The 21743-nt window shown below is 36.3% G+C and overlaps 1 protein-coding gene across 12 annotated transcripts in view; it reads right to left on the bottom strand.

The window, feature by feature from the left end:
• ptprub (protein tyrosine phosphatase receptor type Ub) overlaps nucleotides 1-21743 on the bottom strand; it is a 232499-nt gene that overhangs the window by 77840 nt on the left and 132916 nt on the right. For all 12 annotated transcript variants that reach the window (XM_058747184.1, XM_058747185.1, XM_058747182.1 and 9 more), the window contains exons 4-6: nucleotides 10619-10694; nucleotides 3549-3664; nucleotides 394-568 (exon numbers count right to left, since the gene is read on the bottom strand). In XM_058747184.1, coding sequence (XP_058603167.1) covers nucleotides 394-568; nucleotides 3549-3664; nucleotides 10619-10694 — 367 coding nt within the window. The remainder of the gene's footprint in view (nucleotides 1-393; nucleotides 569-3548; nucleotides 3665-10618; nucleotides 10695-21743) is intronic.

The following is a 21743-nucleotide window of genomic DNA, read 5'->3' as shown; positions in this document are numbered from 1 at the left end:
GACTTTTTTAGATAGACTGTCAAGCTCAAAAAAAGGACAAAAATAAATAAAATCATATTTTTTGTACTGAACAAACTTAATTAAGTGGGAGTGAATAAAGTCAGAATTATCTTTTTCTTTTTTTTTGGGGTGTACTGCTCCTTTAAGCTTTCCTAAATACCAACGGACAAAAAAGTCTGCTTCTACAACAGTCCACACATACTGTACATCCTTCTTACTAAACTGGCAATTTCAGGACAAAGGAGTGTAAGATGTGAGAATGCAAGGCTATAATGAAAAAAGAATACAATGACATGGATTTAGCCAGAATCCCATTATCTTGTGATGTGCACATTATGGGCAGTAAAACGAAGACTGAAAGGACAAAAGAAGGAAAGAAAACAAGCTCTTCACCTTTGACAATGAGTTCAGCAAAGTTGGAGACGCCGGAGCCTCTGGAGGACTGCGTGACGCAGCGGTAGAGGTCCTGCTCTGGCTTTTGGACGTCCTCCAGTTGAAAGGACACTGAGAAGCGGTTGCGGCCCAAGTGCTTGACAGAACCACCTGAAGACACTTCACCATTGTGCCGCTAGAAAAGAAGAAAAACAAGAAAATGCTACAGCCTAGTCACCAAGCACATGCTGCCAAGTACTTACATAAACACTGAATGAGCAATGCACTTTTCTGGATGCTAGTCGTGGCGACAACAGAATATCTGGAGGGATAGAGCCATTTGTCATTAAGCTCAGGACACTCAAATACTCAGCCAAAACAACATTAAATTGCATTTGCCCAATTATATTACTTCTTGATGATGAAGTTATCAATTATGCGATTTATGTGCACATATATATCATAGTGACAGGCTGTCAAGCTGCAAAAAGCACAAAAAATACCAACATAAAAGTAGTCCATATGACTGGATATTATAATAATATTAAGTTACACAAGTAACCTGACATCATCTTATAGGTGCGTGTGAGAAACAGACCTATATTTAAGTAGTTGGTCTCTGACAATCAATAGTGAAAACATCAAAAGTTTGTGTATGCCCCATAACTGACAATAATATGCAAAATATAAATATTTATATATTTAAAATTGCGAATGAGATATAAAAATCAGCAAAGAAAATACATAATGGCACAGAACATTTTCAGGGAACAACTTTAAAAAAAAAAAAAAAAAAATTCTGGAGCTTGACAGCAGTGTCATTATTAATTTTTTCTTTTTTAAAGTTTGTAAACTAAACTAAACTAAACTAAAAATAAAATAAAATAAGGTAAAATACCAGAATTACTAAAAATGAAATACAAATAAGTTAAAGCAAAACAGAAACCAAAAATTGAATACATAATAAAACACAAAATCTAATTTAAATAATTTAAAATATGAATAAATACATTGTACATAAATAACACTAAAATAACTGTTCACTATTCACTTTCATTGTATGGAAAAGAGCAGCTTGAATATCTGTGTTTGCTATAAATGCTATAAAATCTGATTTAATAAACATTTTATTTACTACTTTAAGTGCAATGACACAATTCCATTCAGATAGCTTCAGTTTATTTTGAAAGATGAGCCATAAATGTTGGACACCAAAGTATGATTCATCTGAATAAGGACCAAAAATGAATAAGTCTTGCACGTCACTGAGTATCAGGAATTGCTACGTGGAGCTTTGTGAGGCACCAGACACATCTCTCACACAAAAACACACTTGATAACAGCAAGCTTTCACTGCGGCTCAGGTAATTTAAGCGAGACAGTGGTGTGAATAGCACCATCCAAGATGTCAATGCATTCCCTCTTTCCCCTCTCTGAATACCAAGGACACAAAATGAGCGCTGAGAGTGCACTCATACTAACGGAAAGCACTTCGAAAAGGAGGTCTGCGGCTGATACGCAACTATGTGTGTTAGTTTATTATGGGGCTGCTAAAGTGTTTAGGCTTTCAATGTGGTTCAAGACCACACAAACCAGACATGAATGCAGGGGTAAATGTGTGGGCAATGGCTGCAAATTTGAGGTTCACATAAAACAAAGCCAAACGTACAATCATCTGGCTTTGAGAGCCACTCGGTCTTTATTCAACCTAGCAATCACATTCAGTGAACTGCCAGACAGGCAAACATGTAGGATCAACATAGGAGAGCTGTGGACAATCTGTTTTGGACTAAGCGTGCCACGCATTACTGATGCATTTGACCCATGTGTTTGTCTGGTATTAGCTGACACACTTGATAAAAAACGACAATAACGTAATTAGGAAAAAAGTCAAATGCACTAAAATGTATTTAATCAAGTTACTGTAATATAGTTTTTTAAATAATACACACACAGTTTTACTATTTATGCACTACCATTCAAAAGTTTGGGGTTGGTAAGATTTATAAGATTGAATGTTTTTGAAAGACGTCTCTAATGCTCACCAAGAGCATTTATTAAATTAAAAATACATTAAAAATACAAAACTACATTACTACAATTGAACTATTCATTTTGAATATGTTTTAAAATATAATTATGCTGTGCTTAAGATATATTTCTTATCAATGCTGAAAACAGTTGTGCTGTTTGATATTATTGTGGAAACTTTCCTTTTTTTTGGTTTCTTTGAAACCAAATATATAATTAGAACAGCATATATCAGACAAAGATTGGTCGATTTAATGTATCATTACTGAATAATTAAAAATAAAAACAAATTAAAAACGTATTTACCTCAAACCTGTGAAAAGCAGTGTAATATATATATATATATATATATATATATATATATTTAAAATAACATTAAGACCATTATACATTGTAAAATATTCAGGTCACCAAATGTCATCCTGTAATGGACCACGGCTGCTAAATAAATAAATATTTACCAAGCATAATATCCATGAGTAAAGACAGAAGAAGTAAGAAAACATCCATATAAAACAGAAATGAAGCTGTAGAGTCGTATATCTCCTGCTGTGTTTAGGGGAGGAATAAGCACTTCAGAGGGTTTGAGGACATTGATTATTGCAGAATCTTGTGTTGCTGTGACAGCTTGCAACCACAGGCATCTGTCCTTGACCTTGATGTGACATAATCACTCATTTGATTTAATTCCACCTTTCATGCCAGAAACTTCAGCTCTCCGAAGACAGTGGGAAATGTTCCTTCCAAACACAATGTTACAGCCTAAAACTGCTCCCAGAACAATATTATTATATAACGAACGGTGAAGAGGTTTAGCTCTACATGGCTTGAAGACATCTTCCGAAAAGTTTTTGGTTAAACTTTGGATAAAAACTAAATGAGAAAGAGAAGGAATTCTGATTTCATAAACATGACCTTTCTGATCTCATCTGAGGGACAAGAGTAGTTTTAAGACCAAATCAATGAAAAAAAGTGTTCCTAAAATGTATTTTTTAAACATTAACATTCAGGTGCTTTGAACCAGTTTGGTGCTATAATTTTGAATTTTGTTGACTAGCAACAAGTCACAACTTTATCCTTTGGCTGATTATTATTGAATTCGACAACACCTGATTATTCTCTCTAAAAATCTACTGTATACTCACCTCCAACAGAAATTTCTCTGCTTCATTGGGACGTCCAGCTGCCACACACTGGAAAGTGGCGTTTTGTCCAGCGTTGACCTCCACATCCCCCAGACGGGAAAAATGAGGGGCTTTATCTGAACACAAAGACATAAGGGGTTCAGAATAATAGAAACTATTATGAAGAGGGAGCAAAGAACCATTTATTAGCATACAATACCATTAGGAAGTTTGGGATCCCACTTTTACACTGTTTAACCTGCTTAAAAGTCAACACTGGCCTTTCTTAATACATGTTTCTTATATGAACATGGAAATTATTTTTCTTCCAACTCCACGTCTGAACCAACTGGTTCCATTCTGGCACTTTTTATGATCCAATCAAGTCCCGCCCTACATTTTTCTATTTGAATACTCAAACATATCATATTTCTGAAGCAAAATGCATTGCGAATGTCATTTCACACAGACTTCAAACACAAGGACGCGATCTCTTAGTGGCCAGAAATGTTGATTTGTTCCAGTTTGATTGGCTAGTTAATCGTTGTGAAATTGTTCCACATATGGGATGTTTTCTTGCCTGCATGTGAGACACTTGAATCCTATGAAATAAGGTCTAGATGATCTTCCTCCAGCACACGTGGTTCTTGGTCCTTTAAACGTAATCGAGTTTTGTAAGGTCTCAGTTCAACTAAACTGCAATATGACCTTTTGAATTTATAAGTCGTATCTACTCATTTGAAGATATTTTTTGTAACTGAATACATAGAATTGGGAATTTAAAAGTCATATCTACTCATTTGAAGAGATATATAGAATTGGGGATTAGACAGGATAAAAAGAAAAAAATAAGCAGATAAATAGCATAGATAAAAATAAAGGAATACTTTATTGATCCCCACAAGAAAATACAGGTGCAGGATTGCTGCAAGATGCAGTTCAATGTGCACAAAAACACCCCAATAAAAGACACATAGCACTGTCAAGATATTACATACATAGTCTGCACATATATTGCATAATACTCTGTATAAAGAAATCCATTTCAGAGCATGATGGTGGGGGAGGAGACACCACTCATTCAAGTGCTGAAAGTCTTGAGGTTGACATGAGCAAAAAGTAAAAAAGGTAAACAGATAAATACTGTCGCTGTATTCTATCTGGCTCACACTAGATGCGTAAATGAAACTTTTTAGATTTCTTTCTTTCTTTAAACCAGTTCATTGAATGGGTGTCAGATGTAAAAAAGGCCCTCAGGCAACATGAATAGCTTCATGTGGTAGTTAACACTGTTTAGTCTCAGATAGCAGAGAGCTCCTATGGGAACTGCAGCCAGCCCTGCACATCTGACAGTCTGATCGTTACTTAAACAGTGCATGGTTTATGTATAATTTAATATTTTGAACTACTGGACTGTTTCTATTTGCGTGGTGATAAGAGACAAAACTCACTTTCACTGCTACGACAACAACTGCATGAATATTTTATTAAAGATTAAAATGCAAACTCGTGAAAAAAAGTTGGATATGGCTTCGATATAATTTGGATACCCACATACTGTAGTTGTAATCTATCTTTCATCTGTTAATTTATTTATGCTCAGGCTATACAAGATGTAGATGAGTTTGTTTCTTCATCTAAACAGATTTGGAGAAATGTATAATTACATCACTTGCTCACCAATGGATCCTCAGCAGTGAATGGGTGCCGTCAGAATGAAAGTTATATATAAACAGCTGATAAAAACCATAATAATCCACAAAAAATCCATACCCCTCCAGTTTATCATTTAAAGTCTTGTGAAGTGAAAAGCTGTGCGTTTGTAATAAACAAATCCATCATTAAGGCTTTTAAACTACCAATTCATAATCCATAACAACACTTCCTCCAGTGAAAATGTCCATTTCCCTTTGTCTTCTCACATCTAAATCCACAAACATATTTGTTTAGAACTGTTTTCGAAAATGTCTTCATGGATTTGTTTATTACACGACATTAACTGATGGACTGGAGTCATGTGGATTTTTGTGATGTTTTTAACAGCTGTTTAAACTCATTGTGACGGCACCCATTCACTGCAGAGGATCTATTAGTGAGCAAGCGATTTCTGTTCTGATGAAGAAACTCATCTACATCTTGAATGTTCTGAGGAAGAATACTTTTTTTCTTTTTTTTAAGCAAACTTTCATTTTTGGGTGAACTAGCCTACTCCTTTAGACTTTAGTTTCCGTTAAATCTTTTGTCTGCATCATTCCATAACAATCTCCAACGTAAATTTGTTTAAATTTTGGCTAATTTCCATATGATGCAGTAATGGTTGGATAAAAGAAGCACAATAATCTTTCAGTAGGTTTCATAACAAGGCTGTCTTGCTTAGATTTGCAGGCCTGTGTTGGAGTTTTAAATCATTTTGCCTTCTGTAACCACAGGGCTTTCCTCTTCTCTGGCAACAGCTTCCTGCTTGAGCAGGATGTATATAAAATCACCGTAAACCGCCTACCCACACTGCACACATCTGAAATCTGTCAATCAAAGCAGATAAACAGGTTATGAGGTTTGATATAACAGAGAATGCGGTTTTGTACACGCACCCTGAGCTTGTATCATTTATCTTCTTTGTAAAACCAGGCGGAGGCCCAGGCTACATTGTTTGTAGTCCACAGGTGGCCACATGTTCGGTGGAAATGCCACTGTGTGATGCTCAGTTCATGTTTTTATGAGCCAACATGAATCACAAGGCAAAAAAGGTATGAAAAGGAACTGAAAATCCGTTGTGTTCTGCAGTAAAACAGGTTTACAATATTTGTCTTTATATACTACATATTGCAGTTACCACAAAACTAAAGTTATGAAAAAGCCATAACTGTGTGGAGAATAAAAAAAGTAAAGAAACCACACCCTCTCTTAAATCATAGAGAAATATTCTCTCTTTCTACTCTTTTTGCCTTCCTTTCCTTTTTGACTTGTCTTGCCAAATGGTGATTTCCGCAGTCTGGCGCAATGCCACTCTCAACAATGTGTGTCCAGGTCCTGATGAGAGTTTTAATTATTTAATGTGCACAGTGGGGCTTAGATGATGCCATCTGCCGCCTGCAGGAAGTGGGGAGGGGGGCGAAGGAAGAGGGTGTTAGGAGACTCAGCAGAGATGAGCTTTCATGACCACAGCATCTGTTGATTTGCTTGTTTGGAATTGCACTTTATTACCATCTAATAGTACTTTGTCAGTTTTCTCTGTTTAAATATGTATAAATATCACTACAGTTTTATGAAGCCTTAAAAGCGTTAAGATGCCCCTCAGAGGTTGTGAAAAGGATTGATAACTTTAAGCAAAGACCGCATCTCTGCGGCATGTCACCTATCCCTATCGGCAGGTCACTAAAACACATTTCAGCACATCGGTAACAATTACAGCTGATAATTGTGCTGTCGGAGCCTTTTGAATTAGCCTTAGAAAAGGCTCGCAGCTCTCAAATAAATATACAGACATGCTATTATCATACGAAGCAGCTTGTTTTAATAAAAGCCAGTCAGAGAAGGGAAAATTCACTAAGAATGAATTGCATTTATTTACATGCACAGTCTGCATTGTTCTAGCACCCGAATCACTAATGAAATTGTGCAAATTAGACATGGACATGGCCTAAAATGCAATATGCATGACAAATTCTCGATTTATGAATTTACAGGTTGATTCTGGCTATCTGGTTTGGAAGAATTCAGCAGTATACTGCGATCTGGCATACTTTACTGGGACTGCATATCATCATTATACTACTGAGACCTAAACACCTGAATCGGCTCTTAAAAATGCTACGCACTTAAAAAGACCACTAACAGCACTAACAACTGATCAGATTAATGCATGCTTGATGAATAAAAGCATTAAAGCAAAAAAATAAAAAATAAAAATAAATAAAAAACCTTACTATAATTATATAGAAGTCTAAAAAACTGAAAAGAATGACAATCACTTAACAGCACATTAGAACCTTTTTAAAACTAAATTATAGGTGGTTGGTGAAAAAGAAATGGTACAAATGATTCATCTCTTAGAGTCTCTATCTGACACAAATGACCAAAATGAAAACAAAATAAACAAAAAATTTTAAATCACATGACATCCAATTCTACCATTTCTATAAATCATACATAAAAAAATGGTTCACTTCTAACCATTACAACATAAACTTCCAGTCTACAGTCAGCATTTAAAATCAAATATCTAGCTCTGCTGGATTAGGGATGTTTAAAGGATTTCTACTCTCCCCCTGGGCAGTAAAAGACATCTCCGTATACTCAGTGTCTTCACTGCACTGGAGGGCCGAACACATCACACACTCCCTCACAACAACTCCTCCCTACTCTGATCTGTTTGTTTTCTACCATGTCCGGCAGCTAGCAGGCTATCTCAGCATGCCGGCAGCCAGCAGGGTTCACGTCCCCGCTAACTAATGCGGTACATATGCAACATACTGATACACGCATTGCATAGTAAATGTTGAATGTAGCACCAGCATAAAAATAACTGAACTGGCTGATATACCTCAATGGATATACTCTTTACCAAACACCAATGACTTGTACATATGGGTACAGTCATTTTAGACACTTCCAAAACTGTTGCAACAGAAATGGAAATACAATTTTTAAATACATGAATTATGTTTCCATCTTTGTTGCCACAGCTTTGGAAGTGCCTTTTTCTGTTCTAAAGAAGGGGGTGTCCCAATACGTTTGTCCATATAGTGTATGTACAAGTCATTGGTGTTTGGTAAAGAGTTTTTGGCTAAAGATCTGCATTTAAAGTCACACCAGAGGTGTTCAGCTTGGATTAGGACTTGGCTTTCTGCAGACCAGTCAAGTTCTTCCACACTGACTAAATCAATCATTTATTTTTGAACCTTGCCTTATACACAGAGGCATTGCCATGTTAGAATATAAAAGGGTCCTGTCCAAACTGTTGCTTTAAAATCAGAAGCACACAATTCCCCTAGAATATCATTATATGCTTAAACATTAAGATTTGTACTCATGGAAATTACTTAAGTAGTCAAACCTGTGCAATATAGTGTAGTTACTTGGCTACTGGTTAACATTATCCAAACAACAAACTTTTTTGAACTTTGCACTGATGAATCATTCATGTTACAAAAATCATGCTACAGACGTTGTATAAGCTTAAAAAGCTTTTTAAAACCTAAAATTGGAATGAAGTGTGACGGGGCTGCATAAAAAACTTGTTCCTGAGACGTTTTACACAAGATGGAAACTAGATCTTTTCATCATCAAAGTAACAATGTAGCTGTACCCTGCTGAGCTAAAAGCCAAAAGCCAGTGTAGAGACTGAAGCAAGGATGAAAGGTGAATTTGGGTACAAAAGCGTCTTTGATATCCAAATTATGTGTGCTTACAGATCTATCAAGAGAATCTGTGCGGACCTGGACCTGCATAGGAAAATGTACTTCAGAAAGTTATACTGTATATGAAAGCAATGTAAATCTCGATGTGTCACTGCTGAAAGAAGTGAGTTTCATGTTAGAAAAACTTCTAGAAACTAGTGGTTCAACTATCTGGATTTTGACAATGGTTGATGCCAATATCTAGACTGCATGCTGGCAATATACATTTATTGAACAATTAATACAATTTATTATATATTAGCGCTGTCAATTGATTAAAAAAACTCATGTTGTCTGTAAATAATTGCGATTAATCACACCTAAAATTAAAATTTGTAAATAAATATATTTTTACATTGAATCTTCAAATTATCGTGGAAGCAGCATTAAGGCAGTATATTTTAAATGCTTATTTACTATGCATTATAAATGGGTATCACAGATAGCAGTACTTATAGATTTTGTGGATAAAATGAGTAAATATAGCCATTCAGCTTAAGAGTAAAATTTGTGCAATACATTTTAAGCCTAAACTGTTACAGAACATTAAATATTAAACATTATCCCCCGGTTTCACAGACAAGGCTTAAGCCCAGTCCTAGACTAAAATGTAAGTCTGAGCTGTTTCAACCGAAAGAAACTTGCACTGACTGATCTTAAAATATATCAGTGCCTTTGTTTTGTCCCAAGATGCACCCCAGTAATGTTTTTTTTCTAAGTACGTTTATAAAAATGACTTAAATGTCCTAATTGAACTATGGCTTAGTCTAAACCCTGTCTGTGAAACCGGGCCTAAAACTTCCTGTTTAATTACCGATTTTTCTTTTATGCCAAACATCATTAGGATATTAAGTAAATATCATGTACCATGAAGATATTTTGTAAATTTCCTACAATAAATATATCAAAGCTTAATTTTTGATTAGTAACATGCATTGCTAAGAACTTCATCTGGACAACTTTAAAGGCGAGTTTTCTAAATATTTTGATTTTTTAGCACCCTCAGATTCCAGATTTTCAAATAGTTTTATCTCAGCCAAATATTGTCCTATCCTAACAAACCATACATCAATAGAAAGCTCATTTATAATTTTTTTAATTAAAAAAAATGGACCCTTATGACTGATTTTGTGGTCCAGGGTCACATATACAACATACTATATTAAAGTAGTATGTCTATGTCAGTATCAGCTCTTTCTGTTAAAATATTCAGATCCTCAAATGTGAAGTTCATTTTGAACATTCATTTTCACAATAAATAAGAAAATTACTAGTTAAAACATTTGGTGTCAGTATTTGAATGTGAAGACTCTTGATACAATGTCAGTATCACAAATATTTACACTTGTCTTAATCACTGCTACAAGCACGTTACTGACAGGACCATTGGTAATAATGGCCAAATATTGGTCTCTCTTTCATAAACACAAAGTTTCATCTATTTATTCTTGCTGTAATTTATGAATGCCTTCTCTTATAGGAGTAATAATGCTAGCAATGCTATTTTACCTTAAGACTTGCAATAATGGTTAATGCTTAACATATTCTTTTCTCTTTTTTTGGCTCAAAATAGCATAGACAGACAACAATATTACATCCATGAAAAGGCTGTGATCCCAGCATTTGTACAGTCCTTCACATTTTCATGCAACTATAACTCCCACACTATAATGGCAGGTGTGTGCTACTCACAACAGGGGTAGTTCAACAGGAGGATGTCATCAACTGCAATGTAGCCTTTGCGGTCCACAGTCGCCTCCAGCAATATCTGAAAATACAAAGAGAGGAGAACATGACCTGCAGAAATTGGCTTTAAAATCAGAGTGGTTACAGAGCAGAAAACCATCTTCATCTTGCTAATGGGGAAAATACACTAGATATAATTTATAAAGTCAAGTTTTGTTCAATTAGTCCAATAAAATCAAACCTCATTATCTTAAACCATTTTGCATCTTGTTTTAAAGCTGTTTGGATGGTAAATAAAAAAAACATTGTTGCAGTGCATTTAAAAAGTACAGTGTAAATACATACATTTTTGGTTTAGTGAGTGATGCCTTGTGTATTCATGAACACCAAGTGTTATTTATTAAACACCATCATACAATAGTTTCAATCAAACTCACAAAAAGTGTTTTAATGGGCTGTCTGCTCTAGATTTTAACTATTGTCTGACATTTTTATTGTGCTTCATTAAGCTTACATTAATGACATAATGAATTAAAGAAATAATGAGAGAAAACGAGGCATACAGGGATGATACTGTCAACCACGCTGAAAGCAAGCAAAACACATCATTCATTGTTTTGGCATTTTGCATATTTTTCTTGTGTTTTCCTTTTCCAAAAAGTTTTGAGTCATTGAGAGAACAGAAAATGAGAAAGGATGTCAAAGCAAGTAAAGAGAATGAGAAAGAGAGAGAAAATAGATGCCAACTTCGCTAAGGGCCCCTGAGGCCTACAGGAAATAATGGCTTCATCAGGAGGCCTTCGTGCACTGTGACACATGGCTCTCATTCGGCATGCTGCACACACACACACACACACACACATACACACGCACCAGCTCATAATGTGAGCGTAAGGGGCACGAGTCCCCGGGGACCTGGAGAGAGTCTTCACATTCGCCAAAGGCTATGAGCAAAGGACGGTCGCTTCAGTGTAATGAAATCAAATCAATATTGTGCGAACGACAGTGATGAGATGTTATTACACATCGAGAGCGTGGAGGCCATGTTTGCTCTTCACAACTGTGGTCTGCTTGGCTGCCCACGCTTGAAGTTATTGCTTTAAAAAAAGAAACTCTTTTTGTTTACTGTCTAGTAACCAAGCAAATCACAGTTATGACCAAATGTTGTGTTTTCTATCATAAAAGGGTGGTTCTTCAACTCCAGAAACTCTCTTAAAAGTTTTCAACTGTTCATATTATTTATTTAATTTTTAAAAGTGCACATGTATCATTGCTGTCATTTTTTCCCCCCCTGAAAGTCAACTCAAATGATGAATTGTATTTAATAAAATTTGGTGATGGAAATGGCCACTTTTAAAGTTCAGGAATAAGTTGGCTGACTGTTTTGTCTTGAGGCAAATTTCACAGTTTGTATTCTAAATACTACTTTCAGACTTTTTGCTAAATGTGACAAAATCACAGCTTAATTGGAAACAATGCATAATGGATGTTCTTCACCGACACCATTGCCTCCTTGGTAAACAAGTACACTAACTTACAAATGATGTATTCTCACAATAAATATATTTTATTTTTATTTATTTTTTTATTAATTCATTCACTCATGTATTTATTTATTTTTAATGCATTTTCTCATTTCAAGATTCAAGACTTGCTCTGGGGTAAACCAATAAAATGAAGAAGTAGCAAAAGTAAATGATGGAGACAGAAAAAAAGGTTTCAAAGACTGCTTAAATGCAATATATGACAAACAGAAAAAAATCAGCCCCTGGAATATACGCTAAAAACTTTTTGGGGTCATTACAACTCATGTTTTTGAAAAAAGTCACCAAGGTTGCATTTATTCGGTCAAAAATACAATAAAAAAAAACAGTAATATTTTGAAATATTATTACAATTTAAATAATTTTTATTCTTGTGATGACCAAGCTGAATCTTCGGCAGCCATTACTTCAGTCTTCAGAAGTGTCAATGTTAAAACCAGCTGTGCTGTGATATATTCAGGATTCTTTGATGAATGGAAACTTCAAAGGAACAGCTTGAAATAGATTTCATTTGTACCATTATAAATGTCTTTAATGTCACTATTGATCAATGTAATGCATCCTTGCTGAATAAAAGTATTAATTTCTTTATTAAAAAGAAGGAATTTAAGTAGTGTAAATGCACCTAAAGTTGAAGAAACCTGATTCAACCATTGCCCCGAAATTACTACGGGCTGTCGCTATCGCTGTAAATGGATTTGTATGTGTTGCAGCTGTCACTTATAGTTGACGGCAATATCTCTCCGAGCTGTCATGGTTCCGGCGTTCGTTCCACGTTCAATTTCACCGTCACCTGGTCAGAAGAACATTGCAGTCTGTCAGAAGCCTCTTATTACATCGTGGAACAGCATGACTTCATCCTCCTAACCCTACCTTGACCTCCATCGGCGCCGACATACGTGAAGATGGATGTGAAGTCTCTGATTGGGATCTAAAAAACACAACGTGCTTTGCGGGAAAAGACGAGGAAAGCGACTCCAGACAGCAGGATATACAGCCAGTGCTGGCTCAGTCTCAGTAACCCAACTTTAATCTCCTGTTGGAAAGGACTGCCATATAACCACAATAAACTGACACCAGACCTGCAGGATGATGCAACGGGAGATTACTCAGAAATGTGTTTTCGACTTTTCCCCACCATTTCACGGGTGTGTCGCTGCTCACATGCCATCAGCTCTCCGAAACAAAAGACAAAATCACACATTTCTGTGGAGGCGCTCTTACACTATTAAACTCCTCTAGCCGTATCACATTTATTCTAATCAGTGGCTAGTTCCCCCCTGGAGAATATATATACTTGGAACAAATGTCTCTGATTTATGATGGACATAAAAAAAGAGTGAGGAGGCTTTCTGGGTATGGAAATGCAAGGCTGAGTCGAATCTTATGTTTCTCTGCTAAGAACACAACCGTCTCTATATTTCTTCTATAAGCAAGAATTATGACAGCAATGGATTATTGGTTCAAAGCAGTGGTAGTATATGCATTTTTTTTTCTTTTCAATAGGGCTGTCAAATTCATTAATCGTGATTATTCACATCCAAAATAAAGAATATTTCTACATAACCTGTATGTACTATAAACACACACACACACACATATACACACATATATATATATATATATATTTAAGAACTCACAATTAATCAATTTGACAGTCCTATAGTTTCCCATTAACAGGGCAGAAAGAAACATAAATACAATCAATCAATGTAAAAAACTTATCACTAGAGATCAATAGATTTGACTTTTTCATACAAGTTTTTAAAAACAAAAATGTTTACAGTGTCCAAAAATGTAATTCCTAAAGAATGACCAACAATTCTTAACTCTATTACGAAATAATAATAATTATTATTATTATTAAATAACCAACAATCATTCTGGTTAAGAAGTGTGAAATGTAGTTAAAATATTATAAATAACTACATTATAATATTTTCATTCCCAATAGCAGAATTACAATACATTGTACCTGATTTTATCTTACACTATTTTGCAAGTGAAACAAACTTGAAACTTTTCAAACAACATATGACGCATAACTGTCTGAACCAACCAATTCCAATTATGATTATGATGATCTGCAGTAGTTGAGAGTAGCTACATCAGATTGATCCACATTCTAAGCTTTGATCTAAACATTCTAAGCTAAAATCCACATTCTAAGCTTAAAAAGCAGAAAAACACATATTTTGAGCCAAGTGAGCTAATCAGCTAGATGCACCAGTTAAAAAAAAAGGTCAAAATGCACAAAGTAAAATTTGTCTGGTTGATGAGAAGAGGAATGAGAGGAGCTCAGTCAGAGAGAGAGAGAGAGAGAGAGAAGGAAGATGTGAAGGACCGCAATCAAGGAGGACAGACAAAAACAAATCAGGCTCTCTAACAAGGACACGCTCTCCTCAGAATTATTAAATCCTGACCAACGGGTTGAGGTTTGGCTGATTAGTTTGGTCCAATTAGCTTCTGCTGGTAGATGTTGTAACTACAACATCTGGATCCAAAATTATCTTTCTCTCAAGGCCGTTCAAAAACAGCTGTGTTTGGTTCAAGAATTAAGCCATCATGAGGAAAGACAAAAATACTAACAAGTAACTTTTTCCAGGTATTACAGATTCCATGGTTCGGCATGTTTTCAGTCAACAAAATCAAAATAAGACTCGAAAGCAAATGAAATGCATTCTATCCTGACCGCTCAAGCAATGAATTCATCCTGGTGGAATGCCTTTTATTCATCTACGTTATTATTATTAATGGTTCTGACCTAATGTCTTATGTCTTACATTTCTTTCTTCTACCCACCATCAATTTTTATTATTTACACTCTCGTGCCTTTTCTTAAGAATGTGTCAGGTTCAATTACTCTTTCGTAGCTTCAGCTTTGTTGTGCAACGTGGCGGAGAGAGAAATACACAGACGCAGATTTGTTGATGTGATGTGAATTTAATTGGAAGCCCATGAGAGACAGAAGTGAGCGAGAGAGAGAACGATATATAGAGGGAAAGGTACATACGGGCTGAGGCTAGATTCTTTTTGGCAGTCCTGGCAGGCCAGATAACATCTTTAATATTTGATAACAAGTTCCCACTATCTATTACACCTTCACCAATAACAGCAGAAATATATGAGCGAGCATGGCAGACGGGGGAGATTTCAACTCGAATATTTCAAACTCAAGGTGATTCCTCCCTGTTTCCATTCTCCGATCTCTCTCTATTCAATTTTCCTTCGTTCCGTCCCCTTTCTCTCTACTGATGTTCAGACACGGCAGACAGGAGGAAATACGGTATCTCGTGTCACATAAACGTAGGGACCCATCATATCATGTGAGACAGGCCGCTGTCTCATTTTTCATGTATAGAGATACTCTGTCCATCGTTACTGTTTACGAAGCTCCTAAAAGCCCAAAACTGTTTCAAAAGTCTGACACACATCATTACTTTTGACTAATTATGCCTATTTATTCCTTGATAAGTAGACATTCTCAGCTGACATAATTCAATGCTATCAAAACAATTAACTGAGCATTCAGAATAGATTTTTGTTTTGCTTATAACAGCACCATAAATTGTCAAGCAAAAAAAACCAAAAAAAACCTTGTTTTTAGCTTTATAATATTGACATCAAAATGTAAATATATGCATTTTATACCAAATACATTATATATTAATAATAATAATTATTATTATCAGTAGTAGTAGTACAATTTCTATAGGGCATTATTATTATTAAGAAGAAGAAAAATAGAAATACTACTAGTAGCGATCACTGAAACACTGATTATTATAGTACAGTTTGTGGACATTTATAGCTCAATCATATCGAAAAATTACATATACAATTTCTTTTTTTTTTTTACTTAAATTTAATTTCTGCATCATGACTAATTTCCTTAATGTCAATCCATGAAAGGAACTGGAATTTAATTGGGACTCTCAATTCAATCCTGAATGGCCAGCAATAGTGTTTACTTTAATAAAAGAACGTAATTATGACAAATTCAATTTAGGCAATAAGCAGCCACAAATGTGGACAATACATTGTCAATATAATCAACCTGTGGGCTTGTTTATCAGTAATCTATTACCAGCTAAATCCAGTTATTACGGTTATGAAACAAACATTATTTTGTATGAAACCTTTAATTATGAGGCAAAACAAGAGTTGAACAAACAGGCTATTAGCTCCTTCCAAATAGAGATTTAGCCTGGGTGGCCTTGTTATGTGAACGAAGGATTTCATTTCATGAAAATAATCAGTTTAATGATTTCAGCTAAGGGAAAACAGTGTATGGTTTTGCTGATCTCATAGCACTCGCTTCCTCCTGTGAAAGCAAAGTCCTCATGTTCTCAAGAGAAGTGGACCTCTTCAACTACAGCAATCACTCGTAGATGAGACAGACAGGATATTGATACAAACACTGGATAATATTTAAAGATCATCGCTAAAAGCCATGTTGTCCTTGGAGAACTCCTCTTGGAAGCTTTCCAGTGATTTTTTTCTAGCGAATACACAGATGTGCAAAGTCACTATGCGGCCCTTAACACTGATATTTCGGTCTTTATTCATTCTGTATTTATGACTGAAATCAATGTTTCTGTTTCCTCTGTTTTGTTCGATTTGTTCTCATCCTTGTTTTGATGAGTCATCAGGCAGTTGTTAGCAAGTTTGGCTGAAAGGGTCTCAGCAGATGTTGCTAGCATAAGTCTTATTAGAGGACTGACTTCAGGTCTCATTCTCACTCCTGAATACAGGAAAACAAGTTGCAGTACGTAAACAACATTCCACAAAAGACACACTGGAAGTCAAACTAAGGTCGTGTGATTCTGATTTTTTGAGTCTGAGAGCAAAGGTCTAAGAACATCCTCAAGGCAAATTCACAGAGTTCATGGGTTTGACTGCATGTTCCAGGAAAAAAACAAAAAAAACAAAAAAAAACAACAAAAAAAAAAAAACACAGGATGAAACAGAGATGGGCACACAGCTCCATTTACCCTCGTTATGCTTTCAGACTTGGAAAATGCACAGCTTGAGATGATAAGCAGAGTTTCACACTCAGGAATAGTTCATCACACACACACAAAATTGATCATTTACTCACACTTATTTTCAAACCTGTTCTCTCTTGTTATTTTTTTCTGGAACACAAGAGTAGAACCGTTTGAATCTTGCCCTACAGCAACAGTTAATAGTGACCTAGAGATGTCATGCTTCAAAACAGACAAAAAACACCATAAAAGCATCATAAAAATAGTCCACATGACTTATGCACTAAATTTCAACCGAACACGACACACCATTATTAGCTGCAAACACTGGCCTGAAAGGAAAGAATATAAGTGATTATACAGTAAGTGAATAATGCATTACATTTTGATTGGTTTCTCACACAAGCCCATTGTGTGGCTTTTGAAGACTTAAAATGTAGCCATGGACTACATTCATAAAGCTTTTTTTGTCACTTCTAGCGCTTGACAGCCACTGCATACAGATTTGGAAAGACATGAGGATTTGCATTTTTAGATTCTTTTTGCTTACCCAAACTATCCCTGAAAAATGACACCAGCTGGATTTGAGAAGCAGCAAAATGAATGAAAGGAGGTACATGAGGGTGCAAAACAAAAACTGCAGGCAAAGCTAAACAGCCAGCGGGACGTCTGAAGGAGACACAGAGATAAAGACAAAAAAAGAGAAACACAAAGCATCTAAGCACATAAATAGGCAGAATTTAATTATGGGCAACTGCTAAGGGGTCGAAGTGTTGTTGCCATTGGAGATGATCCAAATGGCCTCAAAATATAACAAATGTTAGAATCAAGCTTTAAATGATCTCTCGTGTTGGCTCGGTTTTAGCAAACCGGCCTTGACGTGGCACCCACTGGGACTGTGGCACAGCTCTAGTTTCACCATTGATCAGGACAGTCTGCCATCTTCCAGGCCCAAAGTGTGATTTAGTGTGCTGACTCCCGCTGAGAGAAAACTACGCTGAAAAAGAGCAAGCTCATCATCTCATCAGATGCACAAACTATTATGGCAGTCGTTCAGCCACTGGTTCCCAAATAAAGAAGAAAGATGTCTACAGCTTTCTGCATGCATACACACTCTTTCGCTGTTAATGATGAAAGACTAAACGTCTATACTGTTATTAGACTATCAGAGTTTTACAGTGTACCATAATCGATACACAAGAAGGCCTTATAACACCCGGAGAAAGCTATCCGTTAGCATCCCAATCCTCTTATTTCAAATAGTCACATAAAGGAAGCTAAAAATAGTCAAATTAAAAAAAAAAATTCAGCCAGCTCACAAGCTAATCAGTGAGCTTACTGTCTTTGATTACCTCAAGCCGATTAGCCTGCTAGATTAGCATATGGCTAACTAATTAGCCTTCTAGCTAAAAAAGGACAACCCAAAAATGCTATTCTAATGATCCTGAAGAAGATAAATCACAAAAAACATGATTGGCAGATGAAATAAAAGAACATGCAGAGACACTAGCAGCAACTATCCTAAGCTGAGACGACATTTTTGAGCCTTTCAAAACAAAAGTAGGAATATAATGTTTTAGTAAACTATACATTTTTTTACCAAAAAAACTGAAACCAAATTTTAAGTTTTCAATTAGCTGAAAACCACAACTGAAAATAAAGTTTTGGAAACTTAATTTGGTTAATTGGGTAAGTCAGTATGCTGTTCAGAACGCATAACTATAAAGATGGAAAAAATAAAAAAACATACAATATATTTCATAATACACAGCAACTCTTAAATGCCTATCACTGAAGATGCTTTTTGAAGCGCATGGCTACACAATCCTACCAACACGAACTAACAGGCTCATGCTAACCAGCAGAATTTCTTGTTTTTTCAGAAAACAACATATTTTCTTCATGTGCACTCAGCGAAATTCAAAGCAACGCAGAATCGACCATGCAGGCGCACAAAAACACAACAAATTCACCCTATTGTCATGTCCCCTCCACCTTCACATCTTGTTGACTGTCGGGAGGACTATTATTTACACATGAAGGCCACATCTTTTCTCCAGCATGTGAAAGTTAATTAGGTTGGAGAGATTGACAGTTCTCGATAAAGTGAACACTACTCAACTTAATTGCTTTCTGACAGCTGCGCAGAGTTTGCAGAAAGAAGAAATTGAATTTATGGATGAAGCCCCCTGCGTCTGCCCATTCGCGCCTCTATAGCAGCGTGTAACCCAATGGCGGACCGGCCATTGACACCAATCGATCGGCTTGGGGGGTGTGAATGGGCTGTCATTTCGTAAGCAGTAATTTGGTAGACTGTGTCTCACACGTAATGGTACAGTAGGGAAATTAGGTTACTAGTTGAGTAAGACGTGTCAACGCTATTGACATGGTCTATATTGTGGGTTTGTCTAAGCCCTACAGCGCTAACCTACATTCATGCTAAGATCAATGCTAATTAAACAACGCAAGGGGCATGACTAATAAGACAGTAGTCTCCACTGCTTGTGTAATGGCTTGTGCTGAGGAAAAGGGATGTCTGTGTTTGCTGCTGTTGGCAAAGCTCTGATATACTGTACTATCTTTATGTCACAGCAACTTTATGGGAAGGCAGTCGAAAACAAGTTTACTAAGCCTGTCACTGAGATTACAACAGCTGTCAGTCACATTGCTAATTTGTGGTATACCCTACTAAGGCAAACATAATAAAATAATTAGCTTAGAGTCTGACATTCAAGCATTTCCGAAGCTTTCACCAGGAAAATCTGCTGGTTTACACTTGGTTGACCAGCCACCATGTTCCATTTCGATCACCTTAAACTACCAGATGGTAGATTGTTCATCACTGGTCCAAGATGGTTTGCTAATTTGAACCAGTTAATGAACAGCTTGAACAAACTAATGACAATCTTGGACTAGCTAACGACCAGTTTAAACTAATGACTAGTTTGTACCAACTGATAAGCATCTTAGACCAACTGATGACCAACTTGGACATAGACCCGACTTGACAAGTTTGTCCCAAATGATGAGTACCAAACGACTCTTTTGGACATGCTAATTACCGGTTTAGACTAGCTAATAAGCAGCTTGAACTGACTAATGACCATTTTAGACCAACAGATAAATAGCTCGACTAGCCTGGACCAGCTAATGACCAGTTTATACCAACTAATGAGCATCTTACTTAGACCAACATTTTGATGACCAATTTAGACAAATTTGGACCTACTAATAATTCTCTCGGACCAGTTATTGATCAGTTTAGACTAGCTAATGACTAGTTTGCTTCAACTAATAAATGTCTTAGACCAACTGATGACCAGCTTGGACCTACTGATGACTCTCTTGACTAGCTAATGACCAGTTTAGACTACCTTATACCAACTAATGACTCACATGGAACAGCTAGTGACCAGTTTCAACTAGCTAATGACAAGTTTGTACTAATTAGTGAGAATATAAGACCAAATGATGACCAACTTGGACCTACTGATGACTCTGTTGGACTAGCTAATGACCAGTTTATACCAACTAATGAGCATCTTAGACCAACCGATGAGCGTCTTAAACCAAATGACTCTCCTGGACATGCTAATTTGCTAATTACCAGTTTAGACTAGGGATGTGCGCTACGACTAATTTGACTGTCGTTTAAACGGAGGTTTTGTATCCGACTAGTCGACTAGTCTAAAAGTTAGAAACCCCCAAAAAATGGCAAAAGAAAAAAAAAAACTGTGCGTGTATAACAGCCTACACTTGAAATACTTAATCTTTGCATCATACTGTCAAATCCCTCAATGAAATCTGCTAAAAATCGGTCACGATTATGTCGTATGCTTGCCTCACGTTATCATCATTTAATTTAGGCGGTCGTTACACAGAAAATAAGGAAGAGCAAACACTCAACATAAACCAGTGCATAGCTTATTTATTCAGATCAGCTGGAGCAATGCAGAAATGGAGAATAGACTGACAGAATTCTTCATTTTCATATAACGTTAGCCAACATATTAAAACACAAGTCAAAAACAATAGGAAAGTTTATCAAGGAATAGCATTAAAACGGCTTTTAAAAATGTATTTCATGTTGGCTATATTGTCTAAAAACAAAACAATGCTCGTTTTACTTACTCAGACCATGCGCATTTGTTCAGTGAATTGAACATGTTAACGTGGTCTGGCGAAAGACGGGACTAGAGGCGATTCTGCACTTGAAAAAAAAAAAACGTGCTCGGCAGGAACTGAAGTCACAGGCACGCAGAGAGATAACTACAAGCAAGCAGACAGTTTCAAAAAGAGCCTGGAAATCCCGCACCACCACCGAAGTGGGTCTTCATTTAGAAGAACAGACAGCGCGGATGGGATCACGGACCGCAGCTGCGGGTTGTAGTGTATGACATGATTGACATTTGCTGGCTTTGGCTAGCCTCCAAGCTAACGCATACGTGTCTTTATTGAATATGATTACGCATCGCTCCAGTAGAGTTATTGTAAGCCAATTTGACATTACACAGTTTACACAAAACTTTTCCGTTTCCTTCTAATTCAAAATAATCCCACACCTTGCTGGTTCTTCGTGTGGTCATTTCGAGCTCGCCG

This window comes from Onychostoma macrolepis, chromosome 16 (assembly GCF_012432095.1).
Source record: "Onychostoma macrolepis isolate SWU-2019 chromosome 16, ASM1243209v1, whole genome shotgun sequence".
In the NCBI taxonomy this organism is placed as follows: domain Eukaryota; kingdom Metazoa; phylum Chordata; class Actinopteri; order Cypriniformes; family Cyprinidae; genus Onychostoma; species Onychostoma macrolepis.
This window is presented reverse-complemented; position numbering and strand designations above follow the sequence as displayed.